Consider the following 20,539-nt stretch of genomic DNA (forward strand, 5'->3'; position numbering starts at 1 on the left):
AGGAGGTGCAGTGCATTTAATTCTCAGCAGACCCTGTCCCGGCCAGAGTGCCAGGGTGTCAGAAGCCAAGCTTAAGCTGTTTCTGGTGTGGGGGTGTTTTTTTTTGTTGCTGCTGTTGTGTTGTTTTTTCCTTTTCCCCAGGCCCTGGGATCTGAGTTTTCTGAGAGGGGGCTGTGAACTTGAGCTGGGCCCTTAACCCCCCCACCCTCCATTTCTTAGGGAAGACACGCTCTTTAGGGAATTACCTCCTTCACTTGAGTTTTTCCTTTGACTCTCTGACTATCTTAACTCTATCCTTGCCTGGGTCAGTGCTGACAAATGAAAATGCCTGAGGTTTTCTCTAATGAGCTACTAAGAATGAGAGGGGGCAAAAAGAAAAAAGAAAGATATCCACTTTTCAGAGCCAGTCACCAGTTCCCCGGTTTCACAAGTCAACCAGAGTTGGTACCAAGTTCTTTGTGCCCCTTTTCTTGGGACACAGCCCTTTTCCAGTATTCTGAGCTCTCCGGCCTCTAAAAGCCTGTTTTTATGTATTTGTTATTTTTTTTTTTGTCGGTCCCGCTTCCTGTCTACCGGGAGAGACATCAGGGTTCCTTTTCTGCTTGCTCTGGGTTTATCTGTGCTCATAGCTTGTATTCAGTAGTCCAAATGTGTTAATTAAAACTGCAGTTGGGGCTTGGTTGAGTTACTTTCCCTCATTCCAGGTAAGCTGCTTCTTTTTTCCACAGGGAAGTATTTCAGTGCAGCGTGCTGTGGCAGCCCGCTCCACAGTTTGGGGAACTTTGCTTATAGTTTATGCTGTGATCTCAGCCATTCCACCCATTCCGGACTGGTGTACGATGTGTGTCCCATCATGGATGTCCCCCGACAGTTGTTCCAGACTATTTACTAGCTGTTCCTGGCTATTTACTAGTTGCTTTAGAGGACTAACTAAATTGTACACCTCTCTCTCTAGTAGCATCTTTTTATTTTTGGAAAGTTTTCTTGAATTACAGTTTTTTTTTTTTTTCCCAAAGTTTTTATAGTTTTATTAATCCTCTGGTAAAATCTGCACAATCACAGTTCAAGTCACTGAAGAATCTTTACTCCTTTTTGCCAGCACCAACATTGGCCTTTGCAGTCCCCTTGACTTTCTTCATTCTGTTCTTGCATGTCTTTCACTGTTTTCTGGAGGTCTTTTTCTTCTCATACAGACCATGACTTGCAAGTCTGTGTGTGTTCATTTTTCTTTGCATAATCCCAGGAGTCATAAATCATGCCAAAGCCAGTTGTCTTGCCACCACCTAAATGGGTTCTGAATCCAGATACAAAGATGACATCTGGTGTAGTCTTGTACACTTTGGCTAGTTTTTCCCGAACGTCTTAGGTGCTGTTGCCTTTCCAGGGTGAAGAACATCAATGACCATTTGTTTCCGCTGAAGTAATCAGTTGGTCATGAATTTCCTGGTCCGGATGGTTACTGTGTCATTCATGATGGCGGGTGATCCTCAAGTAGCCAAAGAAGAAAAAAGCTTGAATTACAGTTTTAAAATATTCTGTTTCCTTGTTTTTATTTCTTCTTCAGGGACTCCAGTTATGTATATGTTGGGCTTTCTTTGCCTGTCTTCCATTTCAGTTTTCAACCATTTTCTCTGACACTTTTTACTTCTTTCTTTATCTCAAATTTATTCTTTCAGTTCTTTTCCTGCCTTTCTTCAATACCTTTAATATAATTTTCCTGTGAATTTGTTCTCCTTGGTATTTTATTATTTAGTCTTCATTCCTAACAAGATTTTCTGTTTCTTCTCTGAGCTAAATCAACTTTCATTTCATTTCTTTCTGTTTTTGGCCATTTCTGTTTTTAGTTTGATTTTTCCAGTTCATCTGGTGGTTTGTCAACTTGCAGCAGCCTTTTCCCAAATCTTCACCTGACTCCCTTACTTTAAGTCTCTTCTCAGTGTCACTTCCTCAGCGTTAGTCACCCCCAGTTCCCTCCGCCTCATCAGGTGCTGACCAGTCACCTTGTTCTGTATTTCCTCGTATCTCCCCATGGCACTTACCTCATGGATTGTACCGTGTGGTGCCATCTGAAATCACACTGCATGTTTATTTATGTGCACATTCACTTTCTGACGTTCATTTGTAAACTCCGTGGAGTCAGAGGCAACTGTGATGCAGGCCCAGGGTGGAGCAGAGCCAGCCCAGAGGCGGGCTTAGCCGGCACTCGCTGACCTGGGTTGTGGGCGGGCGGGATGACAGCGTGCTCACCGGTCAGCGGGTGACATGAGCTCCTGGCGCCCAGCAGTATGTGGTGGTGTTGCAGCCGCTGCACCATGCCGAGGTTGTTTTTACCAGGTCACAGCTGTTCTCGGGCCGAGCCACCACTGAGGGGAGACTGTGGCCTCTGTCTCGTGTGCCACACAGAAATGGTTAATTTGTGTGTTTGTTTTGCTAACAGGGACATTAAACCTGACAATGTCCTTTTGGACGCGAATGGTCATATTCGCCTGGCTGACTTTGGATCGTGTTTGAAGATGAATGATGATGGAACTGTATGTATTTTTTGTTGGAGATTTTCCACTTGGTTTGGGTTTTCCTCACAGTTAGAATGGGCTTAAGTTTTGGGTCTGAAGTACCGTGGACTGTGTTTGTGTGAATTAAAAAGATGCATTGGATTGTTTAAGAGACAGTTGAAATTTTCTATTTTGGGATTTATTTTTAAGTTTAAGCATCTTTATTGTTTTTTAGTGTTTAAAAGAGTAACAAGTATGCCTCCTAACTTTGGAAATTTTCACATTTCCTCAAATCCCTGGGCAGCCACAGCCTACCAGGGCCACGGCCAGCGAGGGCAACCCCTGGCAGCTTTCCTAAGGTGCCCGCCTAGGCCGCTCAGGTGGGCAGGCTCCTTTCCGTTTGGGGACAGGTAACTTCCTGTCAGCATTTTTTCTCTGGGGGGGTTGAGTGTCTACAATAGGGTCCTAGGTGCTCAGCCAGGGCCTGTTGGGGTCCTGCTGCGGAGCCCACGGTCACCCCTGGGTCGGCCACTGCTGGGAGCCCTGTGGCTGAGCGGCCTGTGCCTGCCGCCCCAGCTCTGCGCTGTCTGCTTCGGCAGCTGCTCCCGGAGGCCCCACTGCGTTTAGGGGTCTTCAACGTTCTCTCCGATGGCCACTCTCTCGGGTTTATCCTGACACATTTGGGAGTTTTTTCTTCTTTAAAACCTACACTGACCATAAAGTCCAAAGAAAACGCTTCTCCAAAAGAGGACAGTCCCTTTCTTACTAGCAGGCTTTCACGCAGCAGTATTTTAAAAGAACTCATCAAAGTAGCATCACTAGACAGTGTTTTAAAAGAAGTGAATGAAGTGATTTACTCACTTTCTTTCCACAAAACCAGCCTCTCATTCTTGCCACATATTGACTAATTGATACATGAGTGCTATCCCCAAATCCAGCCTTCTGATGACTAAACCAGTAGCCTTGATCTGAGCTCGAGCCTTGGTTCCCAGCTTCCCACGCTCATTGGGACATTGGCCCTGTGCCCCGAGCTGGCACCACCAGCCTCCCACTCTCCCCTGCACCCTGGGCGGCGTGGCTGCGTGCCGGAGGCGAACGCCCTGCTGATTCCTACTGACCAGGCGGCTCTCACCCCTGGGACCCTCAGCTGCTCCTCTTCTCAGGGATGAGCCAGGGAGCCTCAGGGGTGGCCCTCGCTGCCCTCATGCCCTGAGATGACGTATGATTTATTAACTTACAATGAGGACTATGTCCGCTCACAGGGTGGGGCTCCCGTGTGTCCACCGGCCAGTACACGCAGAGCCCCGGCCGTGTGCTCCCATGAGCCTCCTTGCCAGGAGGTGTTTGAGGAGCCTGGGCTCAGAGCTGGGGGCTCTGGTGAGGGGACACCACACCCAGCCTCTTTGTCATAGTTTTATCCTTAAAAGGCCCACTCTTGCTTCCTTGTCGAGATGTCACTGCATTCAGGCATGTATCTGCCAATTTAGGTAGCCTGGGAACTCATCTCTCCCTTTTAGGGGTCTGTAGTGACTTTTGTTGACATTGATGCTGACCTTCTGGAGGCCTGCCCCACTCTCGCTTTTCACCCAGCTTCCACCCGCTGTGCCTCTACCCCGTCAGACCAGGAGAAGTAGGGTCAGAAGCTGTCGTAAAGAACCTGTGGATCCCCGGGTCTTGGCCTCCAGTTTCCCCGTCCAGGGGCCACCTGCACAGCCAGTAACACCTGGTCCTACGTCCAGAGGTTCCAATTTGGGAGCCAGAAGGTGGGCTGTGTGGTGTCCCCTGGGACTTGTTAGAAATGCATCTTGGGTTCTGCCCAGAATCTGCATTTCAACAAGAGCGCCAAGGGCCCTCTGCTCCCATGTAAGCCGGGGAGAGCTGCCCTGGGGACACGTGGTCCCCACACCACACAGGGGCGGGCGGCAAAGGCCACCCACTGAGCAGCTGCGAGGGGTTGCCATTGGGGGGCGTGGCAGGCATCTGGGCATTGAAAAGTGGGGCGTGCAGGAGGGTCTCTTGCATTCTGGAAAGTGTGAGAGAATATTTATTTGTGTTGAAGTTCAAATTAGTAGATTTTTAAAATCCTGATCATTGGCCAGTTCTTCCATGACTGGTTCATTTTTTGTTCCCCCTACTTTGGAGACAACCGTTGGAGACAAGAATTGAAGATGTGGGGCTCCCTCAGACACGGCCTTCTCCCCTCAGGTCCAGTCGTCTGTGGCCGTGGGCACCCCCGACTACATCTCGCCGGAGATCCTGCAGGCAATGGAGGACGGCATGGGCAAGTACGGCCCCGAGTGCGACTGGTGGTCCCTAGGGGTGTGCATGTACGAAATGCTGTACGGAGAGACACCGTTTTATGCAGAGTCACTCGTGGAGACCTATGGAAAGATCATGAACCATGAAGTAAGCCTTGGTGTGCCCACAGCCTGTTCCTTCCTAGTCCCTGGGCCCAGAGTGGGGAGCTGGGCTAGGGGGCTGCTGATGATGAAGTCAGAGATGGCGGGTTAGGGCCAGGCTGGAGGTGCTCAGACAGAGCAGAGATCTGGGAGCGGTGCGCAGTAGAACCGGCGGGCGTGGGCAGGAGGGGAGGGGAGAGTCGGGTATGACACCCGGTTTTCTGCTTTGGACACCTGGGTGGAGGCTGGTGGGGTTGACTGGGTGCAGAATCCCTGGAGGAGACGTGGGCTTCGTGGAAAGATGCGGACTTTGGGGTGTGAGGTGCGGCTGGCCAGGTGGAGAGTCCATGGGGCTCATCCGTTAGAGGCCAGCGCTGTCCCCGTCTGATCTCCCAGAGCTCAGCTGTCGTCAGCGCTGACAGAATGCAACAGAGTCCTTTGTCCTTTCTTCTCCCTTTTCCTCTTATCTTTTTTCCCCTCTCTAGAGTGTCCTTTTTTTTTTTGCTTTGATGTTGCCTTTCCTCTTTCTTTCCGTTGTTTTCTTTCTTTTTTTTATTTCCTCTTCCATCTGGTATTTTTGACATCTGCTTGCTTTTTCTTTGTTCTCCTTAGTGGAGAACATCTTTCTAATGCCTGTTTCACCGTCCCTCCCAGTATGCTTATAGTAGTCGTCTTTCCCTGGTCCCCTCCCCATACCCCAGAAACGTCCCTGGGCGGGTGCTGGCCTGCCCTCAGCTGCTCTCCCGCTGTTGCTCGTGACAGAGCAGCTTAGCGCTCTCTGTGCTGAATGTTGTCCATCTAACCCCACTCAAAGCAAAAGTTACACTTCTGAAAAATACTCTCCCCAAAGTGGAAATATATTTTTTTCATTTGTAAATTAATATGTACTTCCTATGAAAACGTCAGTGAATGCAGAAGTGCATAGAGTGGACGGTGACGTCCACCCGGAGCTGCGCAGCCTGGGTGCCCCCCCAGTAGGGCCCCATCAGGGATGTTTTGTGCACTTCTCACCCCTCCACACCAACCCCGTCATGGGCGAGAGGGGTGAGGCCCAGGGGTGGGGGGCGCAGAGGCAGCAGCGGTGCCAGGCCAGGCTGCAGGCTGTGTGGGTCTGTTTTAGTAGACGGCATCATCTGCACACAGCCAGGTTTTTTGTTGATGTTTTTGACGTCTTTGCACATCGTCACGTGGAAATGGACCGTCCTTGCATGCAGTGTGTGGACTAGGCCTTTTTTAACGAGTCTGTTTTTGGGGGGCATGTGGGTAATGTGCCTTTTTTTTTGGTTAAGATAGAATGTTACTGTGAACATGTTATGTTTCCTGTTAGACTGTTTCTGTGGAATAAATTTCTAGAAGTGCAGTGGCCACAGACGCTGGTAAAGTGCACTTCGCCAGAGCTGTGCAGGTCACTCCCAGCAGCGTGTTGCCAACAGGCCTTGCCACTTTGCCAGGTGAAAACTTACTGCTGTGTTAATGTTCGTGCAACATGGTAACGAGCCTGCCATGAATAAAACCTGTAAGACTAATCAGTTTCTAATTTGCCTTTCTGGAATTAAAATTCATTAGCACTGGTTTATACTTAGTTACCGTGAAAAAAAAAAAAAAAAACAAGGACGGTTGCTTTGGAGCTATCGTTGCTACACCTTCAATTTTTCTAAATGTGCCTCAACCCTCAGGAGCGATTCCAGTTCCCGTCCCACGTCACAGATGTGTCCGAAGAGGCGAAGGACCTCATTCAGAGGCTGATCTGCAGCAGGGAGCGCCGTCTGGGGCAGAACGGGATCGAGGACTTCAAGAAGCACGCGTTCTTTGAAGGTCTGAACTGGGAGAATATTCGAAACCTGGAAGCACCTTACATCCCAGATGTCAGCAGCCCTTCTGACACGTCCAACTTCGATGTGGATGATGACGTGCTGAGAAATACTGTAAGTGAGAACCATTCTATTTGCAGGGTTATGTTGAAGGTGTTGCTTATCCAGGTAGTAAATCTTAGGACTGCACCCATTTTTGGAAAGTTTGGCAACTGTCTAAAGAACGTGCACCCTGTATTCCACCCGTCACTGTGATCATGAAACCCTTGAGAGAAAATGAGGGATTGCTCAGTTTGAGTAAAATTGAGTTAAATAATTCTGGTTTTGGACCTCATTGGAGATCCTTCTGCTTTTGTGTCCATTATGCACTACCTTTTCAAAGCACAGCACACACACCACTTCAGAGCATCACTGCATCCCTGCCTGTGTTTAGACTTAAAGACCTAAGGCTTGGCCTGGGGATCGGCCCGCGGGCAGCATGTGGGCCTCTGGGCTTCTGTCCATGGCTCACACGTTCCCCCGCTCTGAGAGCTTGTTGAATCTTTGTACATTTTATGTTTTCAGCATCTGGGTTTATTTTTCTTTATGCAATAGGAGTTCAGGAGTGACAGTGATGATATACGGATTTTGAGTTTTTCCACTGACATTTAAGATCATGACTTTTCCAAGTTGGTTGTCAGCTCCGAGACTTGTCTGCAGTTTGCTCTGGTTTGGGCTCTTGTCTTCTCTTGTCTTGACTTGACTTGTCTTGGCCAGTGCAGGCAGCTGTCCTCACTGATGCAGAAGTTAGTTAGTGCCTTTGGTGTAGTAGTAGTTTGCTCACATGTTGTAAAATAATTTTGGTCTTATCAGACCCAACCTTTTTAGTGCATAGATATGACTTAGGGGAGAGAGAATGTGAGATTTCAGCAAACGAAAGGGACGTTTTTGTTACTTCTTAGCTTAGGAAATTGTTTAAATAAAATAGTATCTCCACTGTATATGTTTTATCTCTTACAACCTCTTGAAAGGAATGGCCTTGGGAAGACTATTCATTGTTTAACATTTTCAGTGAGGAACAGAGGTTCTTCAGGAGACAGTATTAAGTACCCCTTGTAGCTACTGAAAAAGTCATCTATTTGCACTTAAAACTTGCTCTGGTGGCTCCAACATTCAAATTAAGATCTGAACTTTGGTAGAGTCCACGAGGAGAAAAGACTGAGAAAAGTACTGTTGTTGATGAAACAGTCTTTCCTAGACTCTGGAGAAACTTCCCCAGGTAGATTATAACTTTTGTTTCATTTTGAATAAAGAAGGATCCTCAGACGGAAAAGGAAGTTGTAACGAACCTACCTGGAGTAGTCTGGCCTTGGGTCCCAAATCTCCCTCTGCCTCTGGCCTCTGTCCTACGCCAAGAACGCGGGCGTCCCCAGCCCCCTGCTCACCCCCAGAGGGGCCCCTGAACCACTGCGGGCTCCGCTTGGGACCGTGCTGTGCCGTGGCTCTGTGGCCTAAACCAAGTTTGAAAATCACTAGCCTGGTTCAGGTATGGCCTTAGGCCTTTGTCATCATCAGAATCAGCACGCTTGCCCTCGGAGCTGCACTGAGCACGCGGTGGACAGAGCCCGGGGTGGAAACAAGACCCCCAGTGCCGCCGCCACGGAGCCCACACTCCAGAGGTCCATGCGGCTCTCCTGGCTGCCCGCGACACTCGCCGTAGCCGTGGCTAACACTCCTTCCTCTTTCCCCATGTTTGAACAAAGGTTTCATTTATGTTGTGTGTGTTCTTATGCAGGAAATATTGCCTCCTGGTTCCCACTCAGGCTTTTCTGGATTACATTTGCCATTCATTGGTTTTACGTTCACAACGGAAAGGTGAGTGTGGGTTCCTCATTCCCCACGGAGTCCCCCAGGGCTGGACGGGCAGTCCAAGGGTGTGCAGCTGTGGCGGCAAGGGGAAGTCTTGTTCCCGAGAGAAGCGGGGGGGGTTTCTGTCCTTTAAAATTGCACACCTGATGGCTGCATGGAATCAGTCAGAGCAGGGGTTGGCAGACTTTTTCTATAGAGGGCCAGCTAGTAAATATTACAAGATGTTTGTGTCGGCAAGGTTGGTTCTGAGAAAATCAGCAAAGCCACAGTGCCCACAGCCAGCTGAGAGCCACTTTCGTCAGCACACTCCGCTTGCTCTGGGGAGAGCTTTGGCCTCAGCTCGGTGGTTTCCGTCAGGCGGGGCTGGAGCTCAGGCCCCGGCAGAATGAAAAATCTGAAGCGTCAAGGGTGTGGCTCCCACGTGACTCCAGCCTGCGGCCTGGACCTGTCAGCTCTTGTCCCGAGTGGGCCTCCCGGCACAGCCACGCTGCCGGAGCCCTTCCACCTTGCTTTTGAAAGGCAGCTTCATCGTGTGCAAAGGAAGCGCACAGGATTTGATGCCAGGGTCTAGCGGCCAGTACCTGAGCTGATGGACATTTCTGCAGGAGCAGTGATACTTCTGCTTGAGCTTTTTTTTTTTTTTAATCAAATTCAGTTTTATTGAAATACATTCACATACCATACGGTCATCCATGGTGTACAATCAACTGTTCACAGCACCATCATGTAGTTGTCCATTCATCACCCCAATTCATCTTTGAACATTTTCTTTACATCAGGAAGAATCAGAATAAGAATAAAAAATAAAAAGGAAAAAGAACACCCAAACCATCCCCCCACATCCTATTTTTCATTTAGTTTTTGTCCTCGTTTTTCTACGCGTCCGTCCATACACTACATAAAGGGAGTGCAATCCACAGGGTTTTCACAATCACACTCTCACCCCTTGTAATCTACATTGTTATACAGTCATCTTGAGGAGTCCAGAAGGGTTGGACTTGGATAGTTTCAGGTATTTACTTCTAGCTATTCCAAAACATTAAAACCTAAGAGATGTTAAGAATGCCCACCGGAGTGACATAAGAATGTCCACCAGAGTGACCTCTCGACTCCATTTGAAATCTCTCAGCCACTGAAACTTTATTTCGTTTCATTTCTCATCCCCCTTTTGGTCAAGAAGATATTCTCAATCCCATGATGCCGGGTCCAGATTCATCCCCGGGAGTCATATCCTGCGTTGCCAGGAGATTTACACCCCTGGGAGTCAGGTCCCACGTAGCGGGGAGGGCAGTGAGTTCACCTGCCCTCCCCGCTCACTGAGGTGGCTCAGTTAGAGAAAGGGCCACATCTGAGCAGCAAAGAGGCCCTCAGGGGGAGATTCAGGCTCAATTATATGCAAGTTTCTGTTTCAGCTTTTAGAATGTCACTTGGTGTGAGAGGCCAGGGTTAAACTGTACTTAAGCCAGAGTGATAGCCAGTACCTTCTAGAGCACAGGAAGCTTTCTGGGATGCGGTAGATGTTGCCGTATTAATCCCTAGTGTAGAGGTTCAGGTCCTTTGCAGTCACCCCAGCTCAGCAGGGTGATTGGCAAGCATGCGGGTCCCAGAGCCCCCTTCCTGAGATTGAGCCCACATTGTGGGGACAGCACTGGGCTCTGGGACCACCCTTGGAGAAACACTGACCAGGCCCTCTGTCTGGATTCAGTGACTTAGAAATAAGCTGTAATGTGTGTGCTGGCTGCCTTTTTTTGAAGCCAACATAAGAACACAAAAAAACTTTTCCCCCAAAAAATTGTCATGTAAAAAGCTCAGCAGGACTAAATAACTCATGAAACAGTCCAGCAACTGAGCTGTTAAATGAGCCGCCGGTCCATGCCTGTGGCGTGTGCCCACGTGTGTGCTGCAGCCCACAGGTCCCTGAGGAGTGTGCTTGTCCCCGTGCTAGAATGGGTGGGGACTCTTGAGGGTTGTGTGGACTGCGGGTGAAGCAGGTGAGCCCCAAAAGGTGGAGCGACTGTCCTGGGATCATTCCTCCAGGCAACGGCAGAGCCAGGAAGCCCCGGTGTGCACGCTGCTCCGGCTGCCCCCGCGCCTCAGTGCCCCCCTGCGACCTCGCGCCCCCCACGACCTCGGTGCCCCCCCTGACCTCTGCCCCTGAGGCCTGCTAGCTGCTGGCTCTGTTCTAGCTCAGCTCCATAGGCAAAAAATATCTTTTGGGTTTTACATTTCTCGTTAAGTATAACTGATGATTTAGAAATTAAATTTCCCCTCCTTTGCGGAGGCATTTTCTTTTGAGGAGCTCAGCATCCTCAGCCTCCCATTGATCATCTCATCATTTGCAGTTAGGAAACTCTTGTTTAATCTTGCCTCCTTATGCAAAGTGTTTCCACAGGTATTTTGTTTGCCAATTTAAAAAGACTTTATCTTTCACCCCAGGAAGTTTTTAAATGCTAATTAAATCACTGCCAAGCTTCAGTCGATGAGAAAAGCCTGTTGCACTGTTTTGCAGCTGTTTTTCTGATCGAGGCTCTCTGAAGAGCATAATGCAGTCCAACACATTAACCAAAGATGAGGACGTGCAGCGGGATTTGGAGAATAGCTTGCAGATTGAAGCTTATGAAAGAAGAATACGGAGACTCGAGCAGGAGAAACTGGAGCTGAGTAGGAAGCTGCAAGGTGAGTGGGAAAGACACGTGCAGGCCGGGCGGTGGCCACCACCATGGTGGGCGCGTCCCTGCAGGCTTCTCCCCCAGTCGTCAGCATCCACACGCGGGCCCTGCCCATGCTGGGTCCCCCCACCCCCCGAGTCCACACGCGGGCCCTGCTCATGCTGGGTCCCCCCACCCCCAGAGTCCACACGCGGGCCCTGCTCATGCTGGGTCCCCCCACCCCCCGAGTCCACACGCGGGCCCTGCTCATGCTGGGGTCCCCCCCCCCCCAAGTCCACACGTGGGCCCTGTTCATGCTGGGGTCCCCCCACCCTCAGAGTCCACACGCGGGCCCTGCTCATGCTGATCCCCCCTCTTCTTCACAGAGTCCACACAGACAGTTCAGTCCCTTCATGGTTCAACTCGTTCCCTGGGAAATTCAAACCGAGATAAAGAAATCAAAAAGCTAAATGAAGAAATAGAGCGCTTGAAGAATAAAATAGCAGGTGAGTGTTTTAAAGTGTAGCCACCAAGTTCTCAGCATTAGTCTCTTCAAAGAAAATTTTGAGAGTCTTTTTCATGTGAAAAAGAAGGAAAATGCTTCAGCAAACTTTCTTTAGAGTTCTAGTATTTTGTCAATATAGTTAAAATTACTTCCTCCAACTTGCTGGGTTCTAATAGTATAAGTAATTTCATAGTTACCCACTAGGATCAATACCTGATATTTTATCCACAACACCCTCAGGATATGCTGTTTTTCTGTCTTCATTTTCCTCTCGGCAGCCCTGAGAATAAATTGCCGTAACTTATTTCTGCCTTTCTAAAGCTTGCCTCAGCAGCTGTGCCTACTGTCAGTATTTTAGGTGCTGGATTTATTGTAACCATCATTCTTTTGTGGTTCCTTAGTTATCAAAGCTTCTAAAGACAAATAGTTTTTAAGCCTTAACTCTTAACGTGACACGGGTTGGCTGTGCACTTGGCAGTCATCTCCAGACACACCTTGGACCTGTCACCCTCGCGTGTCCTGTCTGGAACCCCAGTCTCCTGCTCAGAAAAGGGCTTCGAGGTGATTACTGAGGAGAGCCTCAGTGGCCCCGTGGTAGCAGGGACCAGGCGCTGGCCAGGCTGCTCTCCGGGAATGAGACATACAGACACATGCCGTCCTAAACTCAGCCTCTGGGGGAAGGTAGCTGCAGGCGAGTGATTAGAGTAAAGTCCAGGGACTCGATGTTACTGTCATGTGTACTGTTAGGTATGCGAGGCCTGTGTGCGTGACACTTTCATGTGTGTGTGTGAAAATCAAAATAGCCTCTAAATGAAAAAGGTTGTTATAAAATACTAATTTACTATCAGTACATAAGGTAACAAAGTTTTGGTTGTTCCTACGTGTAAAGGAAAACCGTCTATTTTCTCCTTTGCCCAGATTCAAATAGGCTCGAACGACAACTTGAGGATACAGTGACCCTTCGCCAAGAGCACGAAGACTCCACACATCGGCTGAAAGGACTAGAAAAGCAGTACCGCGTGATGCGGCAGGAGAAGGAGGACTTTCACAAGGTAGCCAAGGCACTGCGTGCTGTGCAAGAACGGGTTCAACGACCCTGCTGAGCTTTTGAGATGGGGTTCGTGCAGGTGTAGACAGCTCCCCCACCCCACCCCCACCCTGGTGTGTACTTGCAGCTCACAGGTGCCTTGCGTCCACTCACTGGGCAGTGTCCTCCTCAGTCTCCTCTCCACCTGCAGAGGAAGCCAGATTTTCCCCCACTGTAATGTGAGGAAAGGGGGCTCGAGGGCGGGAAGGGGTCCTTGTGTCTCGGTGTCCACAGGCACTGGCTCCCACCCCTCCCACTCGCCCCGCTGCCTGCCTCTCAGTGACTGCCTGGATGCAGAAGAGAACTGCTGCTACCTGTGGGTGCCCCCGAAAGGCCTGCATGAAATGCTTTCAGTGAGATGCGGCACCCTGTGCTCAGGTGCCGGTAGGTTCAGGCCACTCTTAGGTTCGCTGACACACATAGTGTGTGATCTGTTCTCTAAACTGCACATGACTTCAAAACCACATTGTTTCCAAAGCCCGCCTGCGGGGATTCGTCCGTGCGTCCCAGGTGGGGACGGTGGTGGCTCCCTGGCCGGAGGGTCTCTCCTGGGCTGGAGCTGGTGCTCAGCCCCGGGCCCCAGGTGGGTTTCTTCCGGACCACACGGGGCTTTCTCCAGGAAGGGGAGTTTTTGGAAAGGCAGCCATAATCTGTAATCAGCCTTTGCTATCGCTTTCACCTCCTTAATATGGTAGAAAACTGTACTTGGAGCCTTCCAAATTTCTGTTATGCAAATGAAAAATGTATGCAATTCTTTTTATTCAGCAACTGGTTGAAACTTCAGAGAGATTAAAATCCCAGGCCAAAGAACTCAAAGATGCCCACCAGCAGCGGAAGCTGGCTCTGCAGGAGTTCTCGGAGCTCAGCGAGCGCATGGCGGAGCTCCGCTCCCAGAAGCAGAAGGTGTCCCGGCAGCTCCGGGACAAGGAGGAGGAGATGGAGGTGGCCCTGCAGAAAACGGAGGCGATGCGACAGGAAGTGCGCCGATCCGAGAAGGCCAGGAAGGAGGTAGCTGTTAAGATATTTCAGGGATCATATGATCTTAATAAAACACCCTTGACAACTTGGGCTGTGTTACATAAATTACTTTAAAATGGATCCCGAGTCTTATGGAAAGCCAAGTAAGTTGATCTGCCAAGCATTCTTTCTGTGGTTCTCACCCTTAAAACTCTATTTTGCAATTATTAACAGAGGTTCCTGTAATACTAATTTTTAAAATTCCCTTTTGATGTAAATAGAGGTGCTCACGCATGCCGGACCTGGTAAAACCGCTCGGGCTGAGCTGAGGCAGGGCAGAGGGGCGCGTGGGCACCACGGAGGGCGGCGGGAAGGAGGAGAGGAGAGCAAGGCTCAGCTGAGGCAGCTTTGAGCCGGCTGCCGGAGAGCAGTGGTTCTGAGCCGTCTTGGTTTCCAGACCCCATTGTGCTCTTAAAAATTATAGAGGGCCCCAAAAAGCTGTTGTTTATTTAGGTTATGTATCTTAGTGTTTACCATTTTAGAAATTAAAACTGAGAAAGTTGTTAGATAATTCATTTGAAATTACAGTAATAAACCCTATTACTAGTTAACCTAAATGAAAGTAACTATTTTCCAAAACAAAAGATTATTTAGTGAGAAGAGTGGCTTTTTTTTAAAAAAAAAAACATTTTTGCAATTTTCTCTAATGTCTGGCTTAAACAGCTGGGCTGTCACATCTCTTTCTGCATTCAATCTGTTGTGGTTGTTTTAGATTAAGTGTATGAGCAATGCTGGCCCCCACTGATAGACAACTGGGAAAGGAAGGGTGCTGGGCCCCCGAGGCTTCTCAGAGCCCGCCGTGACAGTTGCTGCCCTGGGCATGCTGAACGAGTCCTGTTCTCACCGGGTGACGTCGTTTAAGCAGCACTTAGTTTACAGTCTATTAAAATCCGACACCATAATTATTGGAAGGCCTGGAAGCACCTGTTCTTTTGTTCCTTATAAGCTCAGGGCTGTCATTTGGCCTCAAAATGCCTATTTATTTTCTTCTTAGACATTTTATTTTGTAACACAAATATATTTGGAGAAATAGCTGACTACAACTCAAGTTAGTGAAACCCCTAATTAAGAATTAGTGTTCCAGTTATGGATGAAATTATCTGAAATCTGGGATTTGATTTAAAATAATTAGGAAGGCAGAGTATAGAAGACAAGATGGCCTCCAGCTGGTAGCTGGGTGGGTGGTAGGTACCTGGGGCTTGTTAGACTAGTCTGCCTCCTTTAGTGCAGGGTTGAAATTTTCCATTAAAAATAGGAATGAGTCCGTGTTCTGCAGATATCAGAAGTATTTGCTTTCAGAAATCAGAATTCTTTCTTGAATTTTAATCCCAGATTACCAATTTAAATTAGAATTTCAACTTGTTTAATTATCATTCCAATTCATCCCTTAAGTATATTTCTCAGCCTTTAACTTCTGATGAAATGTGAAGAAGGGTGAAGAAAAGCAAAGACTGACGTCTCATTCACTTCGAGGTTCTTCTGCAGAGAGAGCTGGTGGCCGCCTGGCCTTGCCTTATGCTAATAACGGGGCTTTTCCCCTCTAGCTGGAGGCTCAGCTCGAGGACGCCATCGCCGAGGCCTCTAAGGAGCGCAAGCTTCGCGAGCACAGCGAGAGCTTCTCCAAGCAAATGGAAGGCGAGCTCGAGGCCCTCAAGGTAGAGCTTGCTTAGATCTTCCTTCTTAACTGAGGGAGAAAAGACTTTCGCCCTCACCCTCTGGTGGAGATGGCCTTGAACGGTACGTCTGTCAGAGCTGCGCTTTATACGAGGAGTCGTGTAGATGAGACGCAGGGAGTATGGAAAAGCGGTCGGGCGTGAAGCCTGCCTTCATTATCGTGTCTTGCTTTTAAAACCAAGTATGTTTATTATATGCAAGTTCCAGGCGGTTACGTTAAACCCTGGTAAGCTCTTCAGACCTCCTTCCTATCCTGACTTTGTAAATCCAGCAGAGGCCAGTGAGAAAAAGTCCTTAGAGCCAGCTGGGGCCATGCTGGAGAGGCCGCAGGGCGGCACGGAGACCCGGGCAGGAGCCAGGGAAAGCCGCGTGTGGCCGGCGTGTCCGCGGGGCCCAGCAGGCCCTCTGGTTAGCGTCGTGCAATCTCGGTGCACTGGCTTGGCCCCCTGAGCCTTAGTTCCCTCGTGTGTACATTGGAGACCATGAGTCTTCTCTCTTCCTGGCGTCTAAGCCGTTGCGAGTCATTGTGTCTCCCTCCAGCACATCCCCGAGGTCCCTGCCTCTCTCCTCACCTTTGCTACCACCCTGGTCCGGCCGCCACGGGGCGCTGTCTGCCAGGACTTGTGCAGTGCCTCATGCTTGAGCCTCCTGGTGCTTTCTTACTCGTCCATGCTCTCTGCAAAGCAGCCCGAGTGCGCTCGTTTTAATGGGGGCACATCACTGCTGGAGGCCCACCAGCCTTGGCAGCCTCGTCTCCAGCCCTCTCCCCAGTCAGACCTCACCCCACCCACACTGACGTCTGTCTGCTTCTCGAGCAGCGCAAACTCCTGCCCCTCCCTCCCTCTCATCCTTGCTATTTGTCCTCACAGCCTGTCATCTCAACTCACACGTCATCTCTGCACAGATGCCTTCCCATGTGGGTTGCACCCTTTCCCCTATTCTTTACGTTATCTTGTGTTACTGTGTTCTCTGTGGATTTACTTGTTCGTGTCGGTCTCCGTGACACCAGAGACCTCTTGTAACCCTGGTACTCGGAAGGGTGCCTGCCATGCGGTCCACCTTCAGAACCGGGGAGTGGGAGCAAGCGGGCAAAGACCACCCTGAGACTGAGTGCGACACAGACATGAGGGGTCCCGGGCGGATCTGGGCATGTCCCCTCTGCCAGGCAAATACTGTCACCCCTTAAAGATGAGAGCCACGTGTACACGAGGTCGAGAAGTCCTTGGCACAGTGCCAGGCCTACGGTCGACACTCTGGAAACGCGAGCTGTACCGTGTGAGGGTCAGCGAAGCCGCGTTTGCAGAGTGCCTGCACGTGTTGGGGTGCGGTGCCATCGTGACACTGGAAAATAAAACACGTTTATTTTAACCTTTATCATCAGACAAAGCAAGGAGGCCGGGGGCCTAGTGCCACCTTAGAACACCAGCAAGAGATTTCTAAAATAAAATCGGAGCTGGAGAAGAAAGTTTTGTTTTATGAAGAGGAATTGGTCAGACGTGAAGCCTCCCATGTGCTAGAAGTCAAAAATGTGAAAAAAGAGGTGCATGATTCAGAAAGCCACCAGTTGGCCCTGCAGAAAGAAATCTTAATTCTAAAAGATAAATTAGAAAAGTCAAAGCGAGAACGGTAAGTTTTCTTGAGTTACTCAGTGTAGAGAGTGCAAGTTTATATCAAACCATAGATTAATATTACAACATTGTGAATTTTAAAATCTTTTCTCTCCCTTATCTTTTCAGGCATAATGAAATGGAGGAGGCAGTAGGTACAATAAAAGATAAATACGAACGGGAAAGAACAATGCTATTTGAAGAAAACAAGAAATTAACTAGTGAAAATGAAAGGGTAATCTAAAATATCTCAGTTATCACTTTGTGTAGGATTGTGATTTTTTTCATTCTTAAGTCTGAAATTTGGTGTATATTTTAAAGGTTTTAAGTTTTAAACGCTGTAACGGGTTTGATCTTTTAAATGTCACGTCTTCATTCAGTTATAAACTGCTTAATACCTGAAATCACTAGCTCTATCACCTTTAGGTTCAGATTTGAAATAAAGTCTGACTTAAGTTAGGACTATCAAAAGACAGAGGCTGGAAGAAATTTTAGACTCAGGTTGGAAAACATTTCATAAAGAGTAAAGAAAACTTTCAAAATTGTCATAAGAATTTGTAGTTTTAATGATGCTAATGTCATATTCAGAGGATGCCAGATTAATCAGTTGTGTGGTGAAATTGTTTGATTTCAGCTTTGTTCCTTTGTGGATAAACTAACAGCTCAAAATAGGCAGCTGGAAGATGAACTTCAGGATCTGGCAGCCAAGAAGGAGTCGGTCGCCCATTGGGAAGCTCAGATCGCGGAAATCATTCAGTGGTGTGTGGGGGCAGGACTGGGTTAACCCTGTCCGCGAGGGTGCCCGCGTGCTCCCGGCCAGCCAGCGCCCACTTAACCCCGTCCGCGAGGGTGCCCGCGTGCTCCCGGCCAGCCAGCGCCCACTTAACCCCGTCCGCGAGGGTGCCCGCGTGCTCCCGGCCAGCCAGCGCCCACTTAACCCCGTCCGCGAGGGTGCCCGTGTATTCCCAGTCTGCCTGATTTCTCTTAACCTCAAAGCTGAGTTTCGTAGTTTCTGTCCTTAATGCTGTGCATGGTTCCTCAGGGTTGAGGCACAGCTGCCCCCTCCCCACCTTCTCTGGGAAACCAAGGCAAAGCCTCTTTGACAACTGTGCATAGAGCTAGGGAGACGAGGAGAGGAGGCGGATTTAGTGTGCAGGCTGACCAGGATTTGGAGCTGACGCGGGCTGGCCTGAGGCCGGTGGGCAGAGTCATCTCACTGGTCTCTGCCCGTGGGCACTGCGCTTTTGAAGCTGGAACCCCATACTTCCCTGCCCTCCTCCAGGGTCAGCGACGAGAAAGACGCACGGGGCTATCTTCAAGCCCTTGCTTCCAAGATGACCGAAGAGCTGGAGACTTTGAGGAGTTCTAGTCTGGGATCAAGAACACTGGTAGGTTTTCCCCTAAGCCCTGCATTTTTACTATAATATTCATAAATGTTTTATTCTAAGTATGAATGTGGCAGTTAAGTACTACTCACCTAATTTTGGTGATGCCAGAGACTTGTTTCAACTTTTAATTTATTTATGCTTTCAAACTTAAGAATAGTTCCAAAAATAATACAAACCCCACACAGAGAACTCCAGCTTACCTCTGCCTCCCCCATGCCCAGAGCCTCCAGTTTTAACATTTTGCCGCATTTGCTGTAGCATTCTATCTAGCCATTCATCTACCTATCCATCTCTGTCAATCAGTTTTCTGAACCGTTGAGTGTAGGTTAAATTCATCATGCTTCTTGAATATTTAATACTGCCATTTCCTAAGTACAAGGATATTCATTATGTAATCCCTTAAGTGTAGTTACCAAGTTCAAGAAATTTAAATTGAATTGAATCCTACAGTCTGTGTTCCAAGTTTTTCATATGTCTCCATAATGTCCTTTAAAGCCTTTTCCCCTCCCTGGCTAGATCCCACCCAGAATCATGTGTTGCATTTAATTGTGGGAACAAATAAACAACATCAACTTTGCCATCCCAGCCACTCCCAAGCATATCAGTCAGAGGATTCCTCACATTCACAGTATCGCGGTGCCCTCACCACCGCCCACTGCTAAAACTTTCCAGTCTCCCCAAGCAGAGACCCCACCCCCATTACGCATCAGCTCCCCATTCCTTGCACCCCGCGTGCCCCCCCAAACTTTGGCCACCAGTACTCTAATGCTTGCTCATTCTCCAGTATTTTGTTTGTAGTTACCATGGGACTTAACTTTAGCATACTAAAGCTTGCTTAGATACAACTTAACTTCAGCGGTATACACAAACTATGTTCCTACACCCCTCCAGCCTCCCACTGTTACGTATGCATTATGAGTCCAAAACCACTGATTCCTCATTATCTTTTATGTATTTGCTTTTTAGATTCTGTAGGAAGTAAAAAGTGGTGATAGATGCAAGCCAAAATGCAGTACACTGGCATTTATATCTACCAATGTCATTACCCTTATTGAATATCTTCATTCTTTGTATAGTTTTGATTTATTGTCTATTGTCCTTTCCTTTCAACCTGCAGAACTCTCTTTAGCATCTCTTTCAGGGCAAGTCTAATAATGGTGAACTCCTTTAGCTTTTGTTTATCTGGAAGTGTCTTAACATCTCCCTCATTTTTGAAAGACAGTTTTGCCGGTTGTAAAATTCTTGGTTGGCAGTTTTTGGCTTTCAGCACTTTAAATTTGTCATCCCACTGCCTTCTTGCCTCCATGGTTTCCGATGAGAAATTAGCATTTAGTCTTACGGAGGCTCCCTTGTATGTAAAACGCTAACTTCTCTCTAGTGGCTTTCCAAATTCTCTGTTTATCTTTGGCATTTGACAGTTTGATTATAACGTATCACCGTGTGGGTCTATTTGGATTTATCTTTTTTAGAGTCCATTGAGCATCTTGGATATGTATGTTCACGTCTTTCATTACATTTGGAAAGTTGTCAGCCTTTATTTCTTTGAATATTCTCTCTGTTCCTTTCTCATTTTCTTCTTCTGGGATTCCTACAATGCGCATATTGTTAGGCTTGATGGTGTCCACAGGTTCCTTAGGCTCTGTTCACTTTTCTTCATTTTTTCTTCTTTCTGTTCCTTAGGCTGGATGATTTCACTTGTCTCATCCTCAGCTTCACTGATTCTTTCTTCTGCCAGCTCCCATCTGCTGTTGAACCCCTCTAGGGAACTTTCTCTTATTGTGGTCTTAGCTCCGTTTGGTTTCTTTTCATGATTTCTACTGATATTCTCATTGTGTTCATCTGTTGTTTTCCTGATTTCCATTTGTTCTTCGTCCGTGTTTTCCTTTTGCTCTTTGAGCATATTTAGGACCATTGTTTTGAGTCTTTGTGTAGACTGTCCCAGGTCTGGTCCTCCTCACTGATGATTTTAATGCTTGTGTGTTTTGTGATCTTTTGTTGAAACCAGGACATTTGTTGCATGTCCTACAGCCATCCCGTGCTCCAGGCAGCTACTGGACTGCTCC

At 48.3% G+C, this 20,539-nt stretch overlaps 1 protein-coding gene across 2 annotated transcripts in view; it reads left to right on the top strand.

The window, feature by feature from the left end:
* Positions 1–20,539, top strand: part of CDC42BPB (CDC42 binding protein kinase beta) — a 158,096-nt gene that overhangs the window by 107,129 nt on the left and 30,428 nt on the right. For both annotated transcript variants that reach the window (XR_005216176.1, XM_037831783.1), the window contains exons 6-18: positions 2,438–2,531; positions 4,698–4,898; positions 6,568–6,816; positions 8,477–8,556; positions 11,060–11,226; positions 11,585–11,704; positions 12,622–12,755; positions 13,556–13,798; positions 15,352–15,462; positions 16,863–17,107; positions 17,218–17,323; positions 17,723–17,847; positions 18,371–18,476. Coding sequence is in view for 1 of the 2 variants with exons in the window: in XM_037831783.1 (XP_037687711.1) it covers positions 2,438–2,531; positions 4,698–4,898; positions 6,568–6,816; positions 8,477–8,556; positions 11,060–11,226; positions 11,585–11,704; positions 12,622–12,755; positions 13,556–13,798; positions 15,352–15,462; positions 16,863–17,107; positions 17,218–17,323; positions 17,723–17,847; positions 18,371–18,476 (1,981 nt within the window). In the remaining variant the exon portion in view is untranslated. The remainder of the gene's footprint in view (positions 1–2,437; positions 2,532–4,697; positions 4,899–6,567; positions 6,817–8,476; positions 8,557–11,059; positions 11,227–11,584; positions 11,705–12,621; positions 12,756–13,555; positions 13,799–15,351; positions 15,463–16,862; positions 17,108–17,217; positions 17,324–17,722; positions 17,848–18,370; positions 18,477–20,539) is intronic.

The sequence above is a fragment of the Choloepus didactylus genome, chromosome 4, assembly GCF_015220235.1.
Source record: "Choloepus didactylus isolate mChoDid1 chromosome 4, mChoDid1.pri, whole genome shotgun sequence".
In the NCBI taxonomy this organism is placed as follows: Eukaryota; Metazoa; Chordata; class Mammalia; order Pilosa; family Megalonychidae; genus Choloepus; species Choloepus didactylus.